The 23,066-nt window shown below is 37.0% G+C and overlaps 1 protein-coding gene across 6 annotated transcripts; it reads left to right on the forward strand.

The window, feature by feature from the left end:
* The first annotated feature begins 2,064 nt into the window (after positions 1-2,064).
* LOC149257363 (uncharacterized) lies at positions 2,065-20,089 on the forward strand. 6 transcript variants are annotated; one of them, XR_016256732.1, is made up of 6 exons: positions 2,065-3,421; positions 3,713-3,771; positions 3,927-4,168; positions 4,641-5,688; positions 18,060-18,113; positions 18,220-20,089. XR_016256732.1 is itself a non-coding variant. In XM_089414160.1 (3 exons), the coding sequence occupies exons 1-3, from the start codon at positions 2,654-2,656 to the stop codon at positions 18,226-18,228; spliced, it is 831 nt and encodes a 276-aa protein (XP_089270286.1). In that variant the 5' UTR covers positions 2,066-2,653; the 3' UTR covers positions 18,229-20,089. The 6 variants fall into 6 exon arrangements, 1 of the variants encoding a protein (XP_089270286.1); XR_016256730.1 differs by lacking the exons at positions 3,713-3,771; positions 3,927-4,168 and having other exon boundaries at positions 2,067-3,421; positions 18,220-19,243; positions 19,391-20,089; XR_016256733.1 differs by lacking the exon at positions 3,713-3,771 and having other exon boundaries at positions 2,069-3,421; positions 3,817-4,168.
* Positions 20,090-23,066: the final 2,977 nt, after the last annotated feature.

Genomic DNA, 23,066 nt, shown 5'->3' on the forward strand with positions numbered 1-23,066 from the left:
AGTATATGAAGAAAACCCTAATCGAGAATAAAAAAATAAAGATAATTAAGTATAAGAAGAAAACCCTAATCAGGAATAAAAAGAGTAAAGATATTGAAGTATAAGAAGAAAACCCTAATGCTATAAATAGAAATAATAGGGGAAGAGGAAGAAGAGGTACCTCTTTCTGATTATCAGGAGAAAGATGCGGTACCTCTTTCTGTACCTCAGGAGAAATATGCAAAGCTTGATGATGTTCTTAGAACAATGCCCAACTCGGAAAAAGAGTAGTTGTATAAAGCGAGATGCATTATTTCTCCTAACATTCAAGGCCGAGAAAAGAATGAATGCAAAGAATATATGAGGGACTGCGCGACAACAACTCTTCCTCTGCAAGTTGAAAGTAAGTTATTGAGAAGAAACTCTTCCTCTGCAAGTTGAAAGTAAGTTATTGAGAAGAAATTTATCTGTAGAGTAACATATGTATATTGTGATTGTGATTTGGATTTAGATTTTTATCTTGACGATTGAAAAAATAAAAATCTAAATAAAAAAAATTGTATTAAACTTTAGATCTACACATTCTTAGCTCAGATCTATGCATTATTAGATAAATTCTAAGATCTGCTTTTAGATCTATATGTATATCACATATAGAAATTCATTAGGTCAACATATGTATTAATGGATTCTAGACACACCCACCATCAACTCCTCCCCATAAATTTATGCCTAAAACCCACTAAAAGCTAAACCATATATAAATCTACTAAATTATACCTCATAAATTTGAACGGCTCTTATCTACTCTATTAAGTCTACAAGTTATTAGATCTAACCTGATAAAACTTCATTAAACCCCACACATAGATATTGTTCATTGTAAAAGCAAAATATATCCTTGATGAGAAAGGAAAGGGATTTCAAACCCGTCGACCCCTCCCGGTGAATCATGAGTATATGGATGACCATACTCGTTTTGCAGTGTCTTGTTTTTTTGAAATTTACTTTTTTATTTTATTTTTATTTTTGTTTTTTTAATATTTAAATTAGTCAATGGCTAGGTTAGTGTAATGACTTGGCTTGTCCGTTGAAAATGAGAGTGCCATTTACAGGTTTGTACGTAAATCCCTCTCTCTTTCCGTTTACACGATTGTGCGAGTGCCATTTACAGGTTTGTTCGTAAATCCCTCTCTCTCTCCATTTACACAAAGCACAATCTTGCATACGCGTTTCTATTTTTCAAAATTAGTAAGTCACTCGAGGTTAGTCATTCAGAGACAAAGAAAAATTAGAAACGGAATTAATTCAATTTTATGAATTTTTTTCACAATAATTTAACTTTTAGAAATTTTTTACTATTAAATCAATTTTATATTTTTTTTTTACAAGGAAATTATAATTTTTATTTTTATTTTGTTTACTGATTTTATTTCTTCAATAATTTATACACACGAGTGAGACTATATTGTTGAAGTGGAAGATGCTTACGTCACCTCTGTTTCAATGGCTATGGATCATAACATGAGATATTTTTGAATATTTGGTATTTTATTTGGCTAAGAGAAGTTGAAAAATACTAAAGCAATAATCAAAAGCAAAGTAAAAAACCACAGAAGGAAAAAGGCCTTAAAACAAGACTTGAAATCAACTAATAATCAGAGTTTGAATATACTTGTCCTAAATGAAATTTGAGATGAAATGTTGCAGGTTCAAGTAAATTGTTGTACTATAGTGTTAAATATTATTAATATTTAACACTATTAATATCATTATTTTTCTACCAAACTATTGAGAAGCTCTAATATTATTTTCAGTTTGTTTATATCTAGATTGGAACTCTTTCCAAAATAACTTTGAAAAATTAGTTCTTCCTTTGAAATCAACACTTTTTCCGAAAAAAAAAAATTAGTTCTTCCTTATTCAAAGCATGAAATCAACAGTTTTCTTCCTAAAACCTGTTTGTAAGCTTTTAGATTAAACATTTCTTTACTGTTATCACCGTTTAAGTCGTTTAATTAATTGTGTGTACATATTTTCTTATTCTCCGTTTCAGGGATTTGAGCCGGACAACCAAGCCGTTACAATGGTTGAGCAGAGTCATTCCCATACAGCCCAGTACTGTGATTCCAGCGCTAGGGAACGAAAAGTGAGAAAGCACCGGAAAATAAAAAGAATACTGTTCAAAAGCTTCCCCAGTGGTTTCGTAAAAGATGGATAACGGAGATAAGATACCGAGAATTTGGCGCGACAGCAGGGTCATATGTCTCATTTTTATTTACACCAATAAAATGGTTGTTTACTTTAGTATTATGTCCAAAAATCTACCGGCTTTCGATTCCGGTCTCTGCGGGAAGTTACATTGTACCTATATTCTGGTGAGAAACCGAAGCCGAAGTATAGGTCACTGGAAAGCCAAAAATATGAAGCATTTGCGGCTCCACCATCAACAAATTCATGAAATATGTGGAAGTCCATTACTGTCGTCAGCATGTACTTACTCCAGTGATGATTCTGATAGTCCACATATTACCCCACGGATTGGAGATAATTATCAAGTCAAAGTATCACCATTTAAGCTGCAAATAGGCTGTGATCAACTGGGAATAAATTACAGTAAGGACTATAAGGATGACAAGGCTGATGAATTTGAGCTACTGTTTGTGGAGGGATAATGCAGATAAGTTGTTTTTCACCTTTTGGAAATGGAAGACTCTCAGATAATGAGTTCCCTTCAAAGCAGTCTTCCCCAGTTGGAGCCATAAAAAAGGATTGTGAATTGTGTCAGGTTGATTTATCTGAACTGGAAAATGATCAATGTACCCATGTGATCAGTAACAGTGGCCTACTCAGAGAAGACCATATGAATATTACAGGTTTGAAGACAGATTTCTCAAGACCAGAGGACACCCTGACAGAATCTACTGTGGCAGCTAATACTGTGCTTGATACTTCTTCCTATTGTGATGGGCATCGAAGAAAAAGGGGCAGGGTTGGTTGCAAGATGGTCAAGAAGATAAAAGTTGGTTTTTTGGACTTACACAAGCACTGCATTGATTCCAATTGCCAGGTTCAGCAGAAAGGAATACATAATATGGGGGAAGACGCAAGCTCAAAAGGTTACATGATATTGTCCGGCAGCCCGAGTGCATCCTGGAGTAAAAGTGAGGAAGATTTATTCATATTTGGGCTGTATACTTTTGGGAAAAATCTTAAAGCAGTGAAAAGATTTGTGGAAACTAAAGAAATGGGGGATATATTAGCACACTATTACGGCAAGTTCTTCAATACAGAGTCATATTGCAGATGGGCAGAATCTAGAAAGACAAGAAGCAGAAAGTGTATCCAAGGCCAGCGCATTTTCTCTGGATGGCGGCAAAAGGAATCGTTGGCACGCCTTTTTCCTGACATACCTGAGCATTTGAAACATGAGATCCCAGAGGTAAAATTTTCTTGTCAAAAATTCAATTTGTTGTGTAAACGTAAAAATGGTATGCTGTCGTTAATAATACAGCAATAGATTTAACCTAACTGATACATATGAACTGAATTTCATAATCCAGTTGGATCAGATTAATCTTCTTGGTTCTGCAATAGATTTAACCTAAATGACAAATTAACCTATGATGAGAAACATGTGGACAGCATTAAAAAAAGTGAACTCAATTCTTTGAGTAAGAAGAGTTGCTTTTTAAAATCTGCGTTATGAACTTTAAGGAATTTTCTTGCGTAGGCACATGCTGCTCCCTTGTATGTTGCCCAAAATCACGTGTACCATCCGATTAAAATCTGGTATGATTCAGTTACGGAGATTTTCTTATGGCATCAATTCTGCAGGTTCTTTTGAGCTAGGCGTTACGGATACTCCAACCGTTTGACAAAAATAGCCTTCATGGGAGCCTGGAAAAGGCTCTCTTACAGCGGTCTTGATTCATTCTCTTCTGCAGATGGGGGTTTGGTTTTCTGCTTCCTCGCTCATGTTCCACCCCAAAAGTTCCACCCCAAAAGCAGGGAAAAGTTCAGATAATGTGGCACCTTCTGAAGCAGAGGAAGAGCCACGGCACCTTGGGAGCCATTCCCTGAGGTCTGGAGTGGTGATACCAATCCTCGGCCTCCCCCTGGGCTTACAAGAGTGAAACCTTGCTCACCTACTGTCTGTATGAGACCGTTCTTATTTTCTTGTTTGCAGGTAAGTGAACAGTCCTCAATCCAAGTTTGAAGGTGGTTTGAAATGGTTTTCCCATAAATCTCTTAGCTCCAAGTCATCTGCAAGATTGAAATCATGGTTGCTAGTCAAGATGGATTTCTTCTTTTACAGCAGTGTTTGGTATTGAATTTCCTCAGTCTATCCAAGATTTATGAGCTGTGCAATCAATCAATTAAAGGAATTTCTGATTTGATCCTTACATTTGTACCATAATAAGCTTATCTTGTGTTAATGATGAAACATACGTAGATTAACTCTGAACTCAATTATTATGCTTTCAGATTTGGCTAGGACTAAAGGAAAAGGAAACCACTGTTTGATGTGTTGAATCTAAGTTTGTCTATTTTGTTATCCACCAATTTCCCATTTCAAGTACTTTAGTGTGTCGCTACTGCTGTTTATGGCCTCAAACTTGATAATGCTCGGCTCCTAAAAAAACTGTTTGTCTGCTCAGATCTCTATACTGTCATTAGATGAAGAGACTGGCTTTCACAATACAGGAAATGCAGTCATCTCTTCATGAAAGCAATGATGGGAGTGAGCCAATTCATGAAATATGTGGAAGTCCATTACTGTCATCAGCATCTACTTACTCCAGTGACGATTCTGATAGTCCACATATTACCCCCCGGATTGGAGATAATTATCAAGTCAAAGTATCACCATTTAAGCTGCAAATAGGCTGTGATCAACTGGGAATAAATTACAGTAAGGACTATAAGGATGACAAGGCTGATGAATTTGAGCTACTGTTTGTGGAGGGATTACCTGTGCCAGTAATGCAGATAAGTTGTTTTTCACCTTTTGGAAATGGAAGACTCTCAGATAATGAGTTCCCTTCAAAGCAGTCTTCCCCAGTTGGAGCCATAAAAAAGGATTGTGAATTGTGTCAGGTTGATTTATCTGAACTGGAAAATGATCAATGTACCCATGTGATCAGTAAAAGTGGCCTACTCAGAGAAGACCATATGAATATTACAGGTTTGAAGACAGATTTCTCAAGACCAGAGGACACCCTGACAGAATCTACTGAGAGCCGTTACAATGCTATACAGCCTAGTACTGCGATTCCAGCGCAAGGGAACGAAGAGTCAGAAAGCACCGGAAAATAAAAAGAATACTGTTCAAAAGCTTCCCCAGTGGTTTCGTAAAGGATGGATAACGGAGATAAGATACCGAGAATCTGGCGCGACAGCAGGGTAATATGTCTCATTTTTATTTACACCAATAAAATGGTTGTTTACTTTAGTATTATGTCCAAAAATCTACCGGCTTTCGATTCCGGTCTCTGCGGGAAGTTACATTGTACCTATATTCTGGTGAGAAACCGAAGCCGAAGTATAGGTCACTGGAAAGCCAAAAATATGAAGCATTTGCGGCTCCACCATCAACAAATTCATTGATTTTTAAGACTCCCGATTTAAATTCGAGTCCTCAAAGAGTGCCGGGATTGGAATATGTGAATTCTCTTTCCAAATCAAAACAACAACGTCCTGCTTCAGGTATTGTCTCAAATCTAGCGAACGTTGGATCTGAACCTTTTTTTTTGCTTGCTACTTGCTACTTCTTACATGTGTAGATGCTGCGTATCAATATATATTAGTATTTAGGATTATTTTGAAAAGATGTTCATGTTTAAAAAGATGCTTGTTTAAAAGATCTGAAACTAGGCTGAAAATTGAGCACTTTGCAGGGAGAGATTTTGAATTTAGTCCACCGACTGGACTTGGTTATTAATAAAAGCAGTACAATTCAATTCGAGATTGAGAAATATGAAGTATACGAGCTTTTGGGTGAATTAGGTTTCTGGGACGACTCTTCACGTTTCGGTTTGAGCAATTAATCTTCTTGACTTCAGCAAGGAATCGCCTCTAACAAGGAATTGCCTAATACTTGTAAAGAGGCTTTCAAAATAATAATGCACTCGGGCAACTCTTAATTTAGGCGCAGAAAGCTCTCACGTGGCAGCCCTGATACATCTAAACAAAAGTCAAACTGGTAGCCCTGGTCACCTGGTCAAACTGCCTACTAGACAAGACAACCTGCCGCTCAACCAATTCAGCCTCCTTTTCTCAGGAAAGACTCGGTTCTTTGTTGTGTGCAAATTTGAAAATTCTTGTCGATGTCATGGAAACGTTGGTTACTTTCTGATGTTGTAGCTGGAGATGCCTTTTAGACATCTTCTGTCAAATGTAACTAGACATGAAGCTTGGACAGTGTTTGGAAATTTGCCTGAATATAATGCTGTTTCCTAGAATGCATTGGTTGTTAGATATTTGCTGAATGGGTATCCCAGATATTTGTAAAGGTCTTTCAAGAAATGGCAGAACAGGATGTTGTCTCATGGAATGCAATGATTGTGGGATATGTGTAGAGTTGGAAGCTCTGGCACTTTCTCAGAAATGTAATTGACTGACATGGAGCTATATGTGGACAGATTTTCATGTGTGCTTCTTGCATGTGTCAATTTGGTAGCTGCGAGACATGAAAAGCTTGCCACAAATGTATAATTAGATATGGATTTCAATCTGATGGTTTTGTGGTTGCTTTCCTTATAACGTGTCTGAAACGCAAGACCATAAATGATGCACACCACGTCTATAATAGAAGGCCTAGATGAGTTGGGTTGTCATGAATGCAATGATGTTAGGATATGCAATGAATGGATTTGAAAACTAGGATCTCATTCGCTTGAAGAGATATTACATCATACTGGACAATGCTAAATTTGTGTGTATCTGGTCTTCTTGTATCCATGTAAGCTTGATGAAAAGTGGTTCAAAATACTTTCATTGCATGAGTCTGGATTATCACATAGAACCACAACTGGAGCACCATGTGTGCATGGTTGATCTTCCTCACCATTCTGGGCACCTGAATCATCTTCTTTAAAGCTGAATGGATCCCCTATGATATAGGTTCTAGAGAGTAAGCCATCGAGGCCCTTCCCATAAACGTGTTGAGGATTAAAGCCATTGCAGTGGATGAAACTTTAAAGGACAAAACTCTCAGAACCAGCAGGCCCTTACGGAAGCGGAAGATAAACTAGAGGTCATACATGATGACCTAACAAATGTTATGTTCTGATGCGAGTCTAGAAGAAGATAGAAGCAAATTTCTAGCTTGGGAAGAGGCATTATGGAGATAAAAAGCTAAGGCAGAGTGGTTGAAAGGAGGAGAATAAAACTCTTACCTTTTTTCACGTGTATGACATCAATGGCCTTGTTCATTCTGTCTTTCTTTAAAGATGTTGTTAAAGTGCGTGTGGATCACTACAAGAAAATCTACAAGAAGCCAGATAAGTTGAATATTTCTGAAATTTTCCTATACATCTCTCTTTTGAACAGATTGCTCTTAGATGAGCAAAATGATTCACTCAATGCCCATGTAAGTGAGGAGTATCTTTAAAAAGTATAAAAACTCTTTTCAAGGTGATAAATCTTTAGTCATAGATGGCTGGACCATTGAGCTTTTGGAAGGCTTCTTTAAAGAGATAAGGGAATACTTGTCACTACTTGTTGAAGAACCAAGATCCATGGGGAATGACTTTCGTTCTTTCAACTCCACCTTCATTGCGAACAACCTCAATATGAATAAGCCCCTTCTCTTTCACGCAAATTGGCAAATCTCATTAACGATTATGCAGATGTGTTTACAAAATTATGCCAAAGTAATAGCCTGAAGGCTATCATCTCTGATGAGCAGTTTGGTTTTCTTCCAGGAAGGCAGATTTTTGATATGGTGGGAATTTCCCAAGGTGCTCCACACTATTAAATCAAGGAATACTACCTCCTCCGTCATCAAGTTGAATCTCTCAAATACATATGATAGAGTGGATTCAATTTTCTTAAGATTGTAATTGATGCTTCACATAGGGTTTGATATCCACTTTGTCAATTGGATAGGTAAGTGCATATCTACAATATCATACGTTGCCTTATAAATGGGTCACCTTATTTTTTCCAGCCACAGAGAGGATTTAGTCAAGACGCGCCCTGTCACTTTTACTCTTCTTATTAGTGCCAAAGGTTCTCAGTAGAATTTTGAAGAGTCTAAACGAAGGATGACAAATAAAAGTAATTCAAGTGACCAAAGAACTCACTATCACCCATATACTCTTTGTATAGGATATTATGGTTCTTCCCGGGAGGCAAAAATGATAGGAAATGTTCTTCTTCAATGCTGTATAGCTACATGAATAAAGACCTACCTTTAAAATTCAACCATAACCTTGCACCAGATTGATGGTCCAACTTCTATTAGAATTAAGATTTTGTTTCTATTTAAAGTTACAGAATTTGAAGAGACTACAAAGTATTTGGGTTTTCACTTGAAGGAAAATAACTACTACAAAGACTGGCTATGACTATTTTTAAAGACTGAAAAAGGGCCATTTTTTTATATAACAGGTGGATATTCATAAGAGGGAGCCTGACCCTTGTTAAAGACAAGTTTGAGTTCACACCTATTTATCAGACGTCTTTTCCTTCAATACCCACAGACATACTAAACAAGATAATGAAAATGTGCTCCAGGTATGTTTGGGCAGGAATGAGAGAATATGGTGGCATACTTTTAGTTAAATGGAAAACACCATTAAGGCCTAAGAAGTAGTGAAGCTGGGGATTCAAAGTTTTCTCTCCATTTTTAGAATCGTTGGCTACAAAGGTAATGCGGAGAGTCCTCTTTACTGAAGTTTTGTGGCAGAGTGTGATGAAGTGGAAATATATTGAACCATCAATCCTGGAGGACTGGATAAGAAACCCTAGAAAATCGATTTCTGGATGATCTATAGTATGGAAAGAGGTACTAAAAGACTTCTCAATCATTGGTGATCGTCTTTCCTAGCTAATTGGAAACGGACAGAAGGTCCATATTGGAACGAACTGATTCATAGATAGGAGGCCTCCATATGTCAAGCATCTCACAACGTTTGATTGCCCTCTTACATTTCTTAAAATTGGTTTTATTTGGAAGCATTTTATGACAGGAACAATGAGGATGCAAGCCGGGTAGGACTCAACAAGGATTTGGCACTACAGTAGAACCGATATGTCTCTGCCCCCTAGTTGGATTATATAAGATTAAGAGATAAACCAAACAGTCTTGTATGGGCTGAAAATGAAATAGGAAATGACTACAAGGTTAATCTAAGATACCTTGCAGCTCTTAAAAAAAGGAGGAAAAGGATATTTCAAACTGGCAGCATATTTGAAAGTTTTAGCCGCCCTTAAAATATCATGATTTCTTACGACTTTTCCTCGAAAAAAAACAATAAAATCTTTGATCTGGGATATACTACAAAAAAAGCTGGCAGAGTCCTGGGAGTTGCCCATTATCTATGGAAAATTATGCAAGCATCAATCAGATTTCTGTTCAATGTTATTTTACTGAAGTGGTATGTATTGCTACAAAATCTATCACTAGTGGCAAAGGGGTATGGTATGAAGACACAGAAGAAACATCAGAAATCTGGTTGGAATATCAAGAGGTAAGACCTGAAGCACATCGACCTCTTCCATGTTTTATTTTATGGGTGGTATTGCTAACTAGGAATGAGTTCCTATTCCAAGGAGCATGTAAATAACCATACAAAATCTTTTGCAAACTTAAACGAGCCTATCTACTGTTTGAGAAACCAACAAAGGTGAAAAAGTATTGATTTGTTGTAGATCCAAGAATAGAGACTTCAAGTATTCATGTGTATTTGAAGGCACCTCAAAATATCGAGGTTCACCTTTCTGACTTCCACAAAATCAAATTTGAGTGTGTTTTGTGCAGTGGCGCACAATCACCTATGGCTATGAAGAAATCAAGGTCTTATCTATTTTGATGAAATTATCCATGGAAGGAGGACTCGGGTTCATCGATATTTATGGATACTATTTACTGGTGGTGGAATGGCTAAGGGGAATTAGAACGCAAAGAAATATAGGTGTATTTGATAGTTTTCAACACGTGAAAGAAATCAAATTAAGCTTCACTAAAATCCACATTTGTCACACCTATTGAGAGCTTGTTGCAAAGATCCAAGCTCTCTCCTTGTAAGACTTTTTACGATGGGGATTGCTTTGTGAGAGGTTTGAAAAATCTATATAATGGGTAGTTTTCATTTTCGATGATCTATTTTGGAGTTTTATGGAGGTTTTGTTTGTGAACTCTATAACTGAGCTTATGCACCTTAATGTTTTGTCAAAAAATCATATGTATTCCTTATTTTAAATAATGGAAGGGATTATGTTATATTTCTTGGAAAAGCACTATAAATATATACAATAGACATTAGTCATAAAGCTAGAAATCATGGATGGTACATTAAAATATGATAAAATAATATTAGGGGCATCAATTAACATGATAAAAGACACCACAATGATCCATTACATTGACTTTTATGATTCAACTGGCCTTGATGGATCCATAGGACCCATTATGTTGTGATAAGGGAACAACATGCCCTCCCTCCTTAAGAGATTTGTCCTTTAAGCACTAAGATGATTTCAAATAGTAAGAATTCCTCTTATTTTTTCTTAGTGCTTTCCATGCTTAATTATCTATCCATCCATTTGTAATTATTATTGGTGCCAATCCTTGATAATCTAACACTACTAGGTAGTTTTCTTTTTATTCCATGTATTATCATCATTTTTCCAATTTGTTGTAGTTTTTAGTTTTATCATATACTTGTTCCTTGGCTTTTGAGTACATGAATTCCATTGGTTCTTCCATTTATTTTCTTTGAATGAGGTTACTGATATGCACTTTCCTGTATTCATTATAGGCGTTCCTAGTAATGAGGATATCAATATTGTTCCACCTTTTAAGGTTTTTCTCCATCATGCACAACATTATCATTAATCTTCCTTTCTAGTATAGTACCGTGCCCTAGCTTATGTTCTTGATCTTTGATTGTGGTCACTTCTGAGATAATACTATCATATTTTGTCTTTAACCATGATCTCTACTTCAAGTTTAAGAAATTTGTGGCAGCCTTGTTATATCTTCTATTCCTTCCCCTTTTGAAACTGAATTATTGTACCATCTATCAACTTTGTTTATCCATCTTCAAGTCCTTTTTGAATTTTTATTTGTCTTCATCTCTATTTAAGGCTTCATCAAACTTATAACATATTCCCTCTTCAACTCTCTTGCTCATCTCATCAAGTATGAGCTTTGGTTCGTTAACCTCAACAACCTTTGATAATTACTCCCTAGAAGATTAAATCTACTAAATTAAAAACATGGATGAGAATTTAACACTTAATAAAATATAACGACAAAAGCAAAATGATCGCACCAATTTCATACACATGCATACATAAATTTTCCCTTCAAAATCTGTTGTTTCTCTAATTTAATTCTACAACATACAAGGGCTCCCTTCTTGGGGTAATGGCCATTTGAGGAAAAATACTAATGCAACAAGAACTTGGAATTAATTCAATTGATCAAACCATTTGTACTTCGATTTGCTAGCTGATTTGGACCCATCGCTTACCGCCCCTTTCACTCTTCTTCACACCCTGCACACTGGAATGAATATCCTTCACCCAATCACCGAGTTCTAACACTCCCCGTTTTGTGTTCAAAGATGTGTATTCTCCCTTAGACTAGCCTTCTTTTTAAAAGTTCGAGTTATTGATTGAATCCACAACCATAATTTCCAAAGTGATTGATGGTTGAGATTAGATCTCAAGAACACTTTAGATCAATGATTGAGATTCATCTAATTCATTTATGTAAATAACCATTGTATTTCATTATATTAACTCACTGTATCTTTTAAAAGCCATTTACTTTAATTAATTAATTGCTAAGATTAAGGGTCAATTAGGTGACTTTCACATGCCTAAACACAGGCTTCTTTGGAAGTACCTTCCCAAGCTATTCTTTTTTTTTAATCTAGGATAATTGGTAACTGGTGAGAGTTATCCTGAACAGGCCTAGGATCAAATCCAACTGGCTGCCACTATAAACCTAGGCTAGGTGCAACAGCCTGCAAGCCGCACACAATAGCAATTAACTTATGCCTCAACAAGAGCCGAGATGTCTGCTCGGGGGTCACCTACTCTTCTAGCCAAGACACAATAGGCCATATACTCAATGAGATTTGAACCTCCATCTCGTGGGTTTCACCCAGCGAAACTTACCATTAAACCCCATATCAACACTCCCTCTTAGTGAGGAAGGCAATATCTCCTTCAGTAGCAAGGTAACCCTTGCCTCCCAAGGCAAGAAGTTAGATGCTCCATCCAACCTATCCTCAAATCTAAGACTAGATGTTGCCATTTCTAGATTCGACAATAACTTTCTTGTGCTAAGTCATAGCACCCACAAGAAAAAAGAATGCTACTGGTTTGTAGATATGTAAGATTTCTTATGATTATGTGTTTCGGTCCTTTGAAAACCCCCACAAAAAAATATTTTATGTCAAACCTTCAATTGGTAAGGTCTCCCTCTGTTCCTCTGAAGGATGACCTCCACTAATCAGTATTGGCTGCATTGATAGCTTTGTTGGCACTTATAGATATCATGCCCATGTACCCGCTGTACATTGTAGTTGTTGTCACCATGCTACTACACTACATGTACAAACTAGTATGAATTTACAGCCCAAACTTCTCTTCTATCAACCTCCACGCATCATTCGGCTTTTGTGGCTACTATATGGAACTCTGTGGCTATGTATAATAGTGTATGGTTACCCCTGCACACTAACGACTTCATGCACATGATCTAATGGCTTTCAGTGTTTGCATCCCTTAACTTGGCTATTGTTGGGATCTTTTTACATGTCTCGGACTTGGTGACAATCCTTTCGTGTTTTCTACACGCAGATTGGCAGCTAGAAGTTGTATTTATTTACTTTTAGCTCGTGCGCTAGCCCATCACGACCTTTTTTTGTCAATTGCACTTGATGCCTATGGCTACAATCCACTTTTTATGTTTCAAACTCATTTGTTTTTCGCCATACAACCTTAGTGGAAGCTGGAAGCCCCCACCACCCACCCACCCCCTTTTTCTTTTTCTCAATCACCATATGGTTAGCCTTTACTACAAAGTTGGACAACTACCACTTTGATATCTATCTTAGGCATTGTATGACATATGGCCAACCTTGAATGCAATTTTTTGCCTAGCTGCGTCTGCCTATGGCTTGATTTGTACAATCTTTGACTCCTGCACGAATATCTCTTGTACATTAACTTCTGGTTGATTCTTTTTGTGCTTTGTGGATCAATCTTCTTGTGCAACTCTTATAGATTAGTCTTCAGAAGTTGTGCTTTGATACCATGCTAATTTCTAACCCCAATGATTTGGTTAATTGCTTCCCAATAGATTAGATCTATTGACCCAAAAAAATGTGTAAGATTTTAACATTTAAATAGAATATAACAACTGAAGGGAAATGATTACACCAATCTCATACACATGTACAAATAATTTCTTCCCTTCAAAATTTTTTGTTTCATTAATTAAAGTCTATAGCATACAAGGGCTTTGTTCCTAGGATAATGGCCCTATGAAGAAAAATACATGTGACCCAACAAAATGGGTAACCCCATAGGAGAAAACTTTTGTCCTCCACTTGATAGCCAACCGGTCAGCCAGAAAACCAACAACCCCTGAGAGCCACCATTATTGACGATATGCCATATATCTCCCCCACTTGCATTAGCGATGTGTTTCTTACCCATCTAGATTAGCATTTGGGCAAAGGTGGGCAACCACTCACAAGGTATTTTGATCATTTTGCATTTGAGTGCTTATACTTGTTTGTCTTTGGGCATTTAGTATGGATTATGGGGTGATCTGGATGATTAGCAGACCTTGATTGCATTCTTGATCTCTCACCTTACTTGGGGGGTTAATCTTTGATCCTAGTCCGTTGGGACTTTCCTTAAGGACCACTAGGTTATAGGAGGGGCACACTTGGAAAACCATGATTGAGATAACATGTTCCATCTTCCCTATGTCACACTTAACACCTTCCATCCTACACTACAAGTCCATATCTCTCCTCCATTCTTTGGGTACAACTTGTCATTGGTTCTTCAAGACTCGGCACTCATATGTTCACATACCTTGAGTAGGGCCCAAATTTTTTTTCCGGGAGGTTGATGCTACTAAAAGAAACAAAAAGAAATGTTAAAATGCAAAAGATGGCCAAGAATAGAAGAATTAGCGGGTGGGAAAAATCCTAGCATGAACTCTACCTTCCAAATATGTCTATCACCCAATTCCTGAGCACATGTTGCTCCATTTTATCATAGAGGAGCCCTTGCATGTCCCAACCCCGATGAGCGATAAATTGACTCATCTTAAAGGGATAATAAAATTTCTACTTCATACAAAGCAAGCTCTAACCCTTGAGCTATAAGTGGTAATACAAGGGAAAATCAAGAAGTAAAAGGCACACAAGAGGGGTGGAAAAACCAAGGTTGAAATGGTAACTCATGCATTTACGAATGCTCCCTCCTCACATCTATACACTCAGGACGTGGATACCCCCATCATTTGGCACCCTTGACCATGACACTTGGCAATTAAGTCTTATCCCCTCTGTTGCCACATTACTATTCACTAACACCTAATAATTGAGGGGTGGACTAGGGAAATGCTACTTCCCCTTAGTGTCTGGAAGCGCCTAATAAGGTTGACCTTTAGCCACCCCTACTTAGGGAAAAACACCTTTGCAAGTTCAGGGCCCTGATTTTAATAAGGGATCCTTGTTTGAAGTATTAAATTTTCCTTCACATTCAAGTTTGGTTCACTAAGATGCATTATTGATCTTTGTCCCTAATGACTAGTTTCTTTCACTAGAATCCATGTTGTTCTTGTTAGGTGGTTCTGTAGCCCAAGTGTTGGGCACCCTCCCCACATGCACCCCGACCCTTTCGAGGAGTACATTGGCACAAACAAGTGAAGCATTGAGAGTAAGGAGCCTCCTAGCAACATCATCAATGACATATGTCCCAAAGCACCCCCAGTGCCCAAGACATTGGTTGAATTTGACCCAAGTTTGAGGATTCTTAAGGATGGCACAACTGGACCCAGCATGCCCCTAGGCTGGTCTTGACACAACTAGACCTAGCATGCCCCCAGGTTGGTCTTGACACAACTTGAAGGAAAACAATTGATTAAGAGCCCAGATGAGGATGATCTCACACTAAGAGACTAGGGAGGGTTTGTTGCACCAAAGGAAGCCCTAACACTGGAGGAGGCCACTTCCAATAGTTGGAGACCTATGGAAACCACTTTGTGGCACCCCAACTGGATCTTAGGACCCCAACTCTCGAATCATGAACTTCACAGGAATCTACACCTTCTTGGACACCTCATCACCCTTGGACATGGCATTTGGAGCATTTACTATTGATGACATTAGCATGAGAGTGCCTGCAACTCACATGTGTGGACAAATTAGGGCACATTTTGATATAGCTAGTCTGTTGGCTTGTAATTCTAGGACATTTTAGCATCAAACTTGTTTTAGGGTCTTTGTTAGGCTTACTATTAGTCCTAATCCTCATATAAATAGAGGATAGGCTCATTGTATTGGATCATCATCACTTGTGACTTATTTTGGCCCTCTTAGAGATTTTCAATCTTTTTGTTTTCTTGTGGAGATGTGACTTTATAGTGTATTTTTCTATTTGGAGCTATTTCTTTGGTCTCGAAGATGTTATTTTGGAGCAATAAAGGCTTGTTCATGCATTCTATCTTGTAAGTGTACTTTGGATTTGATATTTTTTTTTGTGGGTGTCTAATATATGGAATGGTTGATTATCTAGGGTTTCTAATTTGCTAGTTATTGTTGAAAATCATTGTATTGAATCTAGATGATAGCATTGTATGCATTACTCACCCATAGAATGTGAATGGCAATCCCATTGGTGAATCTTTAAACTAGCTCTCCCAATTGACTTTGCTCCCTCACAAAAGTGATAGCTAGGGTTTTGAAACCTAGGGTTTTATTATTCCCTTACTCCTTGCCAAAATTTAGCATATTTTACACTCCCATAGACTCCATCATCCCAAGGGCTAGACCCTAGCCTTGGTAACTACTTCACCTAAATCACATTATGTCTCTCTAAATCTGATTTTTGACCCCTTGAGGATAAGATGCTAGCTAGCGCTAGGGCATGAAATTTTACTAGGGTTGAAGACTTTGACTTGTGGAAGGATTCAACATTGGAAGAGTGTTGGTTGCATCAAAATTAACCCCTTGTAGTGGCTAATCTATCCATTTCAAAGCTAAATTCTTTATGTCCTAGGTAGATCTTGCTCCAGAAAAACCCTAGTTTTCCCTTCTCGTTCCTTAATTTGAAGGTATTGATTGTTTGGAAGCCTTTTCTTTGCCTTGTGACTCTAGGTTGATCCTTTTGGCTTGCTATTTCTAAAGCTCTATATCATTCATCCCCTGAACAGGCCTCATTAGAGGACGCGAATTGCCCCATCATGCTTGATGAGCCTTGTTCTTAGGAAGAGTTGTCCTCTACAAACCTATCTTGTCACCTTATCCCTTGGATTTAACATCTCTCATGGATGACCTAATAAGGGCAAGCCTCCCTAGTGGTGAAAGTACATAAATGAGCATGAGGTAGTGGCTATGGTGACAGTGGGCCACACCTCATTGTTGTCCCTTCGTCTAGTTTTTGTCTTGTGAGCCCTAGATTTTGAGGCAACGCCTTTGGTGTTGTTGCCTGGGAGTATATTAGTCAACCTCTTGGTGGGTTTAAAGATTAAACTTCACCTTTCTTTGAAGAGAAAAATTCATAATGAAAATCTGGATTCTCTTCTAGTGACTCCAACAGAACTTGACCATGGAACTTGGAAGTAGCTACTTAAACCCCCTTAACTTATCATCGAAGAAATGGTGAGTCTCCTGGTTTCTTTTTATGGATAGGGTAAGTTGTGTCCACTATCCCCCTGAGGTGGCATTGAAGGTGACTATTTGAGGGCATTTATTTCCCCTCCAATGACGTTTGATAACTTTTGGAGAATTGACCAATCCCTTTGCCTCCAAGATCATCACTCCCTACAACTTTGCAATTGGATATGTCCTTTGGCAATATACCATCACCTTTGTTCTTATTAGGGTTTGTAAACTTGTGTTTATTATCCTTATTACAAGTGCTTTTTATGCCTCTCCTTTGACTTTTATAATTTATCTTCTTTATTTAGCATTACAAAGTATTTTGAGAATTATCTGAAGTATTAAAATGCATTGCTATTGAAGAGCGTGTCAAAATAAGTTTTGAGAAGTGCATCCCTATCTAACACTGATATATTATAGAACAAAATGTTCAAAGATCATTAAAGTATAAACTAATTTGCCCTTTTCTTTTCTAACTTCAGTGATTTGTCGAAACATGATTTTGATCTCTATTTTCTTGGACATTTTGATGCTTTAAAGCTTATTCGTGTTATTTGTTCAGACATATCTTTGACTGCTTGACTGTTGTGTATGTCTTATTTTAAACTTTCCTTAAAAGCTTATTCTGTGGAATTCTGAAATTTTAGGAAACACTCCTGATGTCTCTGAATCATGATTTAGTCAAAATCATTTATTTATAGACCAAATTGCTGTTGTGTTATTATTTTCTTCTGTTTGGCAATTTATAGAAGATTCTCTCGAGTATTGGGGTTTTTCCGGACAGGTCTAACCCGTAGAAAATCTTCTGGTAAATTCAAACCTTGTATTCATTTGGGTTGTTTTGAACTAGAATCTTTTGTATGACCAACATGCTAGAAAATTCACTGGCATGAAATATTCACACTTTCTTTAACCATTTCTCCAACTATTTGCTATTTAAATTTTCATTTGCTTTTAAATAAGAAATGAAAGTTTCTTTATTTGCGCATGCAGTGGCAGTGTCCTATGTGCAAGGAGAATTATTCAATGGACAGCATCATTAATTTTGTAAGTAATTTATTGCAATTTTTTGATGGGAACAGGATGATAAAGGAACATCAAATTTATGCTAATTCCTAACCTGTCAAAACTTTATGATTATCTAATATGGCAGATGAGGTGAAACCAGATGCTTCTTGGTATCCAAAGGTTGAAGGTTATGCCAGTCTCCGTGAGCATTGGCATCAGCCAGATAGATCAATGATTATCTCAATTGGAAAAATTACACATCAGCAGGGAAACTTGAACCATATTAAATGTGAGAGTATTGCCTTTAAAAATTGGAATAAAGAGGAATTGAGATGGTATCCAAAGCTCGAAGGTTATGCCTGGCTCTATGAGCCTTGGCATCGGCCAGATAGATCGATCATTATTTCAATTGGAAAAATTACACATCAACAGGGAAGCTTGAACCAGGTTAAATGTGAGGGTATATTTGAAAGTCAGTTGCCTTTAAAAATTGGAATAAAGAGGAATTGAGATAGTTATTTGGGATTAGGTGGTGCTATCTTATCATCTACAGCAAATACTATGCCATGGATGGAAAAAGGGGAATACAAAAATCGTGCGAGCCATCAGCTACAGTGCGACGGATACAAATGGAGATGATGAAGATCCAAGTATTAATCAAGAAGGAAGTGAGGACCTTGTCAGGGAATATAAAAACTGTGCCAGCCATCAACTACAGTGCAAATGATACAAATGGAGATGATGAAGATCCAAGTATCAATCAGGAAGAAAGTGGAAGTGAGAACCTCGACTTTTCAACAAATAATGATGCCAGGTTTTGACTCTTCATTCTTGAGACGTAATCAGACTTTACAGAGAATTTCCAAGCATGTTTGTTCTGAACTCCAAAAGGACTCTGAGCTAATAGTTCTAAGTGATTCAGAGGAAGAGAATGCGAATGATGTAAACATTGGTTAATCTAGTGTTTCAGTTTTTGCTATTTCGGATACTTTGTGTCAAGGTGTAGAGTACCATTGAATTCCTATGAAGGTTTGCAGGAGGAATCACAGTTTGATTGCATTGGTATTACCTAAACCTTCATTCATCCGCACTTATTGGATCCTTTTCTGAAGTGATTTTGATCCAGCATAGCATCAACGCTCCACTTGGTTATATTGGTGCTAATAGTGGTGAGTTCAATTTGTCAAATTGGTCCCCGTGCCCTCAGAATGTAGCATTTCATTTCTTTGGTACAAATCCAGATGTTTCAGGTACCTCAGTGTGCATATGTGGTACTTCTGACTCTTGTCAATATGTATGGTTTATTGGCTTCACAGCTGTAGGAGAACACAAGGGTGGGACCAACAATCCCTGACAGCAGCCGTTCGTTAGATTCTTCCCTGTGTTCCTTATACACTTCTTCCATGTTCAAGCACAGCCTGCACAAGCATATGTTCAAACTGATTATGGAGACCTGTAATCACATGTGACGATGTACAGACTAATTGGATTTCACTCAGTTTATGTAGCAGTAACAACTTGGGTAAGCCAGGTTTCAAGGAACCTGCTGCAGGAACACAGTGTGGACAATATCGTCTGCACTTGGGGAGATGGACTCCACTTATTAGCTATAGGTATACAAGGTCAAGGCATTGTATCTTCTATTCCTGAGTCGATCAAAGTAGACTGGAAAACTACTTCCTGATTAACAGTGTGCAGCATCTATACCATCGAATGTTAGTGATAATAGAACTGATGGAGCTTTAGCGTATAACCAAGGTTCTGATAACCAATTACGTCATCAATTTGTCAGATCAATTAGGCCTCGATTTTAAGTTTCTGTGGATTCAGATTCTAATTAGGTCGCAGCATTCAGCATCAACTCTGTCGCTGGTCTTGCATGCCCATCGAGGATTATGAGACCAGGATTTTATTTTATGATTTACGTAGAAAAATCACCCTTTCCTATGGTGTTTGTATGCAAGGGATAACCCAGTTTTAATGCAGTAGCAGGTGCTTAAGAACTTTTGTAGTAATGGATGTAAGCCTTTTGATGCCTAAAGATGTATGACAGACTGGATGCTGCAATGATGCAAAGATGATGTTTTTTCTTGGTGAGTTTTGGCAAAGATGATGTTTAGATGTCTCTACGAGCATTGTGGAGAGGAATCAGAAAATTCCTATTGTGCTTTGCTTAACAAATATTTCCCTATGACTGGACTTTGAACACAAAACCAACTCTCAACAAATATGAAGGGGCCTTAATTGTGTTTTGTTTTCTTATTATTCTTGCATGATGGATAAATCTGGAAAAGCTTATTGCTTCCAGAGGAGATGTTATCACGTGAAACAAATTTAAATATATATAAATATATATAGACCATGTAATAAACTTGTCAACACCTCATTCTAGCTATAAAACTTGTGAACATCTCATTTTTCAAAAATATTAAATTTGTTTTATCTATAATGTAAAAAATCATATAAGGTTATTTGCCAAAATCTGAAAACACAATCAAATGTTGCATGAAATTGGAATAGTTACAAAACTAAAATATTGCCTACAAACATTAAGTAAATTGACATCATGGTTAAATGTGTTTTTGTGAGGTAATTAGTATTATATATATAAATTAATCAAATTAATATGATAGTTAAAAATATTTTTATGGGAATTAAATTTTCTTAAAGTAAAACCAATAAGTATTTCTGAAATATAAATCATGTTAATTGATATGATAGTTAAAATGCTCTCCTGTGAGGTAAGATAAAATGTATCCGAGTAAAGATTAATTGGTATCTCATATATATAAATTATGTAAATTATAAATGTTTTTGTCTAAGTTAAAAGCAAATGTTTAATGATAATAATATTTTAAAGGGAAAACAATGCTTCAATAAATTGTGTAAATAGATATTATTGTTAAAATGTATTTGTGTGAGATTTTTTTTATCAAAGTAAGAAATAATGAATATTTAAGAGATATAAAAGATTAAGATCATTATTAGAAATATGAGTGTATAATATGGATGCGTAATTTAATTAAACTCAAATTATTCAAATTTGTAAACTATAATCCATTATAAGAAAAGAGGAAAATTAATGAAGAATAATTTAAATGTAAAACAAAGTTACGTTATTTTAGATAATTGAAACCAACCTAGATCCATCTTAAATATGGATTTATAAGTGTTGAGAGGATCAAATCTCTCCATGTGAAAACCTCTTTTTAAGTGCAAATCTCTGGAGTGCAAAACTTGAGGAAATGTCATCTCTTGAGGTGAAACCCTCTTTCTGAGTGCAAATCTTTGGAGTGCAAAACTTGAGGAAATGTTCGCACCTTGAGAGATTTCATCTCTCTTGGCGCTTGATAGAGCTAGATTTAAAATGGATCTAGGTTGGTAAATAATCAAAACCAATTCCAATATCAAACAAATCTAGTGTAATACTCTAGCTTGAAGGGGCCCTATAGGAAATGGGTCTTACAACCAAGTTATATGGAACACTTATTTCATCAACAAGCTCAATATGTCAATACACACAACATCCAGATGTATCATAATTATTCTTGAGGTTGATATTAGTTATACCATCAGGGAATCCACCCATTGAAAGCCTTGAAATAGACTAAAGAAGTAGAACTAGTTGAGGATTGGTGAGAAGAAAAACAACATCCCAACTATAAGCTCAATAGCATAAATTGTGTTTAAGCCAAATAAATCATTCAATGAAGATGCTTTTTGGGACAGAATTGTGCACAAAATTCCTTTGCACTTAGTCAATTTGAAGAAAATTGGGTTGTTTGATGATGTTGTAAGGTGGCTGCCACATTCCTAATGTTTACAGGTTAATACCAGTACATAGTTTGTCTATGTATCAACAATTTGTCCAAAGTGTACTTTCCTTCAACTCATATATAAATCAAATTTCTGTAGAATAGTATAGTAACAGAATCTAAAATTCTCCATGGATTATTCCTCTAGAAACAAAGGCAACACTAGGAATACAAATGGTCCTCTTAATTAGCAAAACCAATATATATGTAACTGGAAGGTGTGATTTTATTTCATTCTTCAAATACTGGTTTCTTTTTATTTCTTTCTGTTGACACCTAATCCTCATGATTGGGTGAATATAATGTAAATAGATAAATAAGTAATATGAACAGTCATCAGGAGATGAACTGAACAGTCTCTTCCTCATGTATTTAATGAAGACCTACCTGAAGGAATAAACACGAATCATTTTTGCCTTAAGGAGTTACTGCCTAGCTTGACATGGTATCAGAGCCAACTCCATTTTTTTAGCTTTTATGCCCTTTGTAACTCCCTATTATGCTCCTCTGCTCTCCATTCAAAAGCGTTGTCCATACGCTGCTCCATAAACGTTGGTGCCCATACGTTGCTCCATAATACGCTGCATACAAAGTGTTGTCCATAAATGTTGCATACTGAACGCTGCTCCACGCACTGGCTTGAACGCTGCTCCACGCAGTGACCTGAACGTTGCTGCCACGTTCCTCTGCTACAACGCCAGAAGCGTTCCTTTGCATCTTGTTTTTCCATACGCTGCTCACTTCCTATGCACTGTTTCCCATATCTCTGCTCTCCTCATTATATTTTATTGGAAACATACAAAACCTCTTAGGGTTCTTCATGAGAATGGGTTCTTCCTCCTTCAAAACCTCTGAGTTCATCGTGTCTGTTGTGCCCATTTTGTTTTACTGTTTGTTCTTCCCAGTCTTCACTACACACTAAATACTCTCATTCCACCGCACAAAGGTTTCACCGGAGGCTTCACCATATCCAGGAGAGGGTTGCGTGGGGAATCCCTAGAGCTTCCAGACCTGTGCTGCGAAGCGTGAGTGCCAAAAGCTGCAGAAGGTCCTGCGATTCTGTTTTGAAACTGTGCGCGTTGGTAAGACTTTGTATTAGTACAAACGAGGTCTTGCGTTCAAACCGTTGGCCTCCATACATAGGTGAACACTGCTACACTGTTACGTTGGCTTTCTT

The sequence above is a fragment of the Pinus tabuliformis genome, chromosome 6, assembly GCF_031772625.1.
Source record: "Pinus tabuliformis cultivar Carrire ecotype Pingquan chromosome 6, CPIR1, whole genome shotgun sequence".
Lineage (NCBI taxonomy): Eukaryota > Viridiplantae > Streptophyta > Pinopsida > Pinales > Pinaceae > Pinus > Pinus tabuliformis.

Coding starts and splice junctions, on each gene's coding strand:
- LOC149257363 (XM_089414160.1), top strand. CDS start 2,654: ATGCAGATAAGTTGTTTTTCACCTTTTGGAAATGGAAGACTCTCAGAT. Junction 3,422..18,059: donor TGAAACATGAGATCCCAGAG/GTAAAATTTTCT, acceptor TTGCGCATGCAG/TGGCAGTGTCCTATGTGCAA.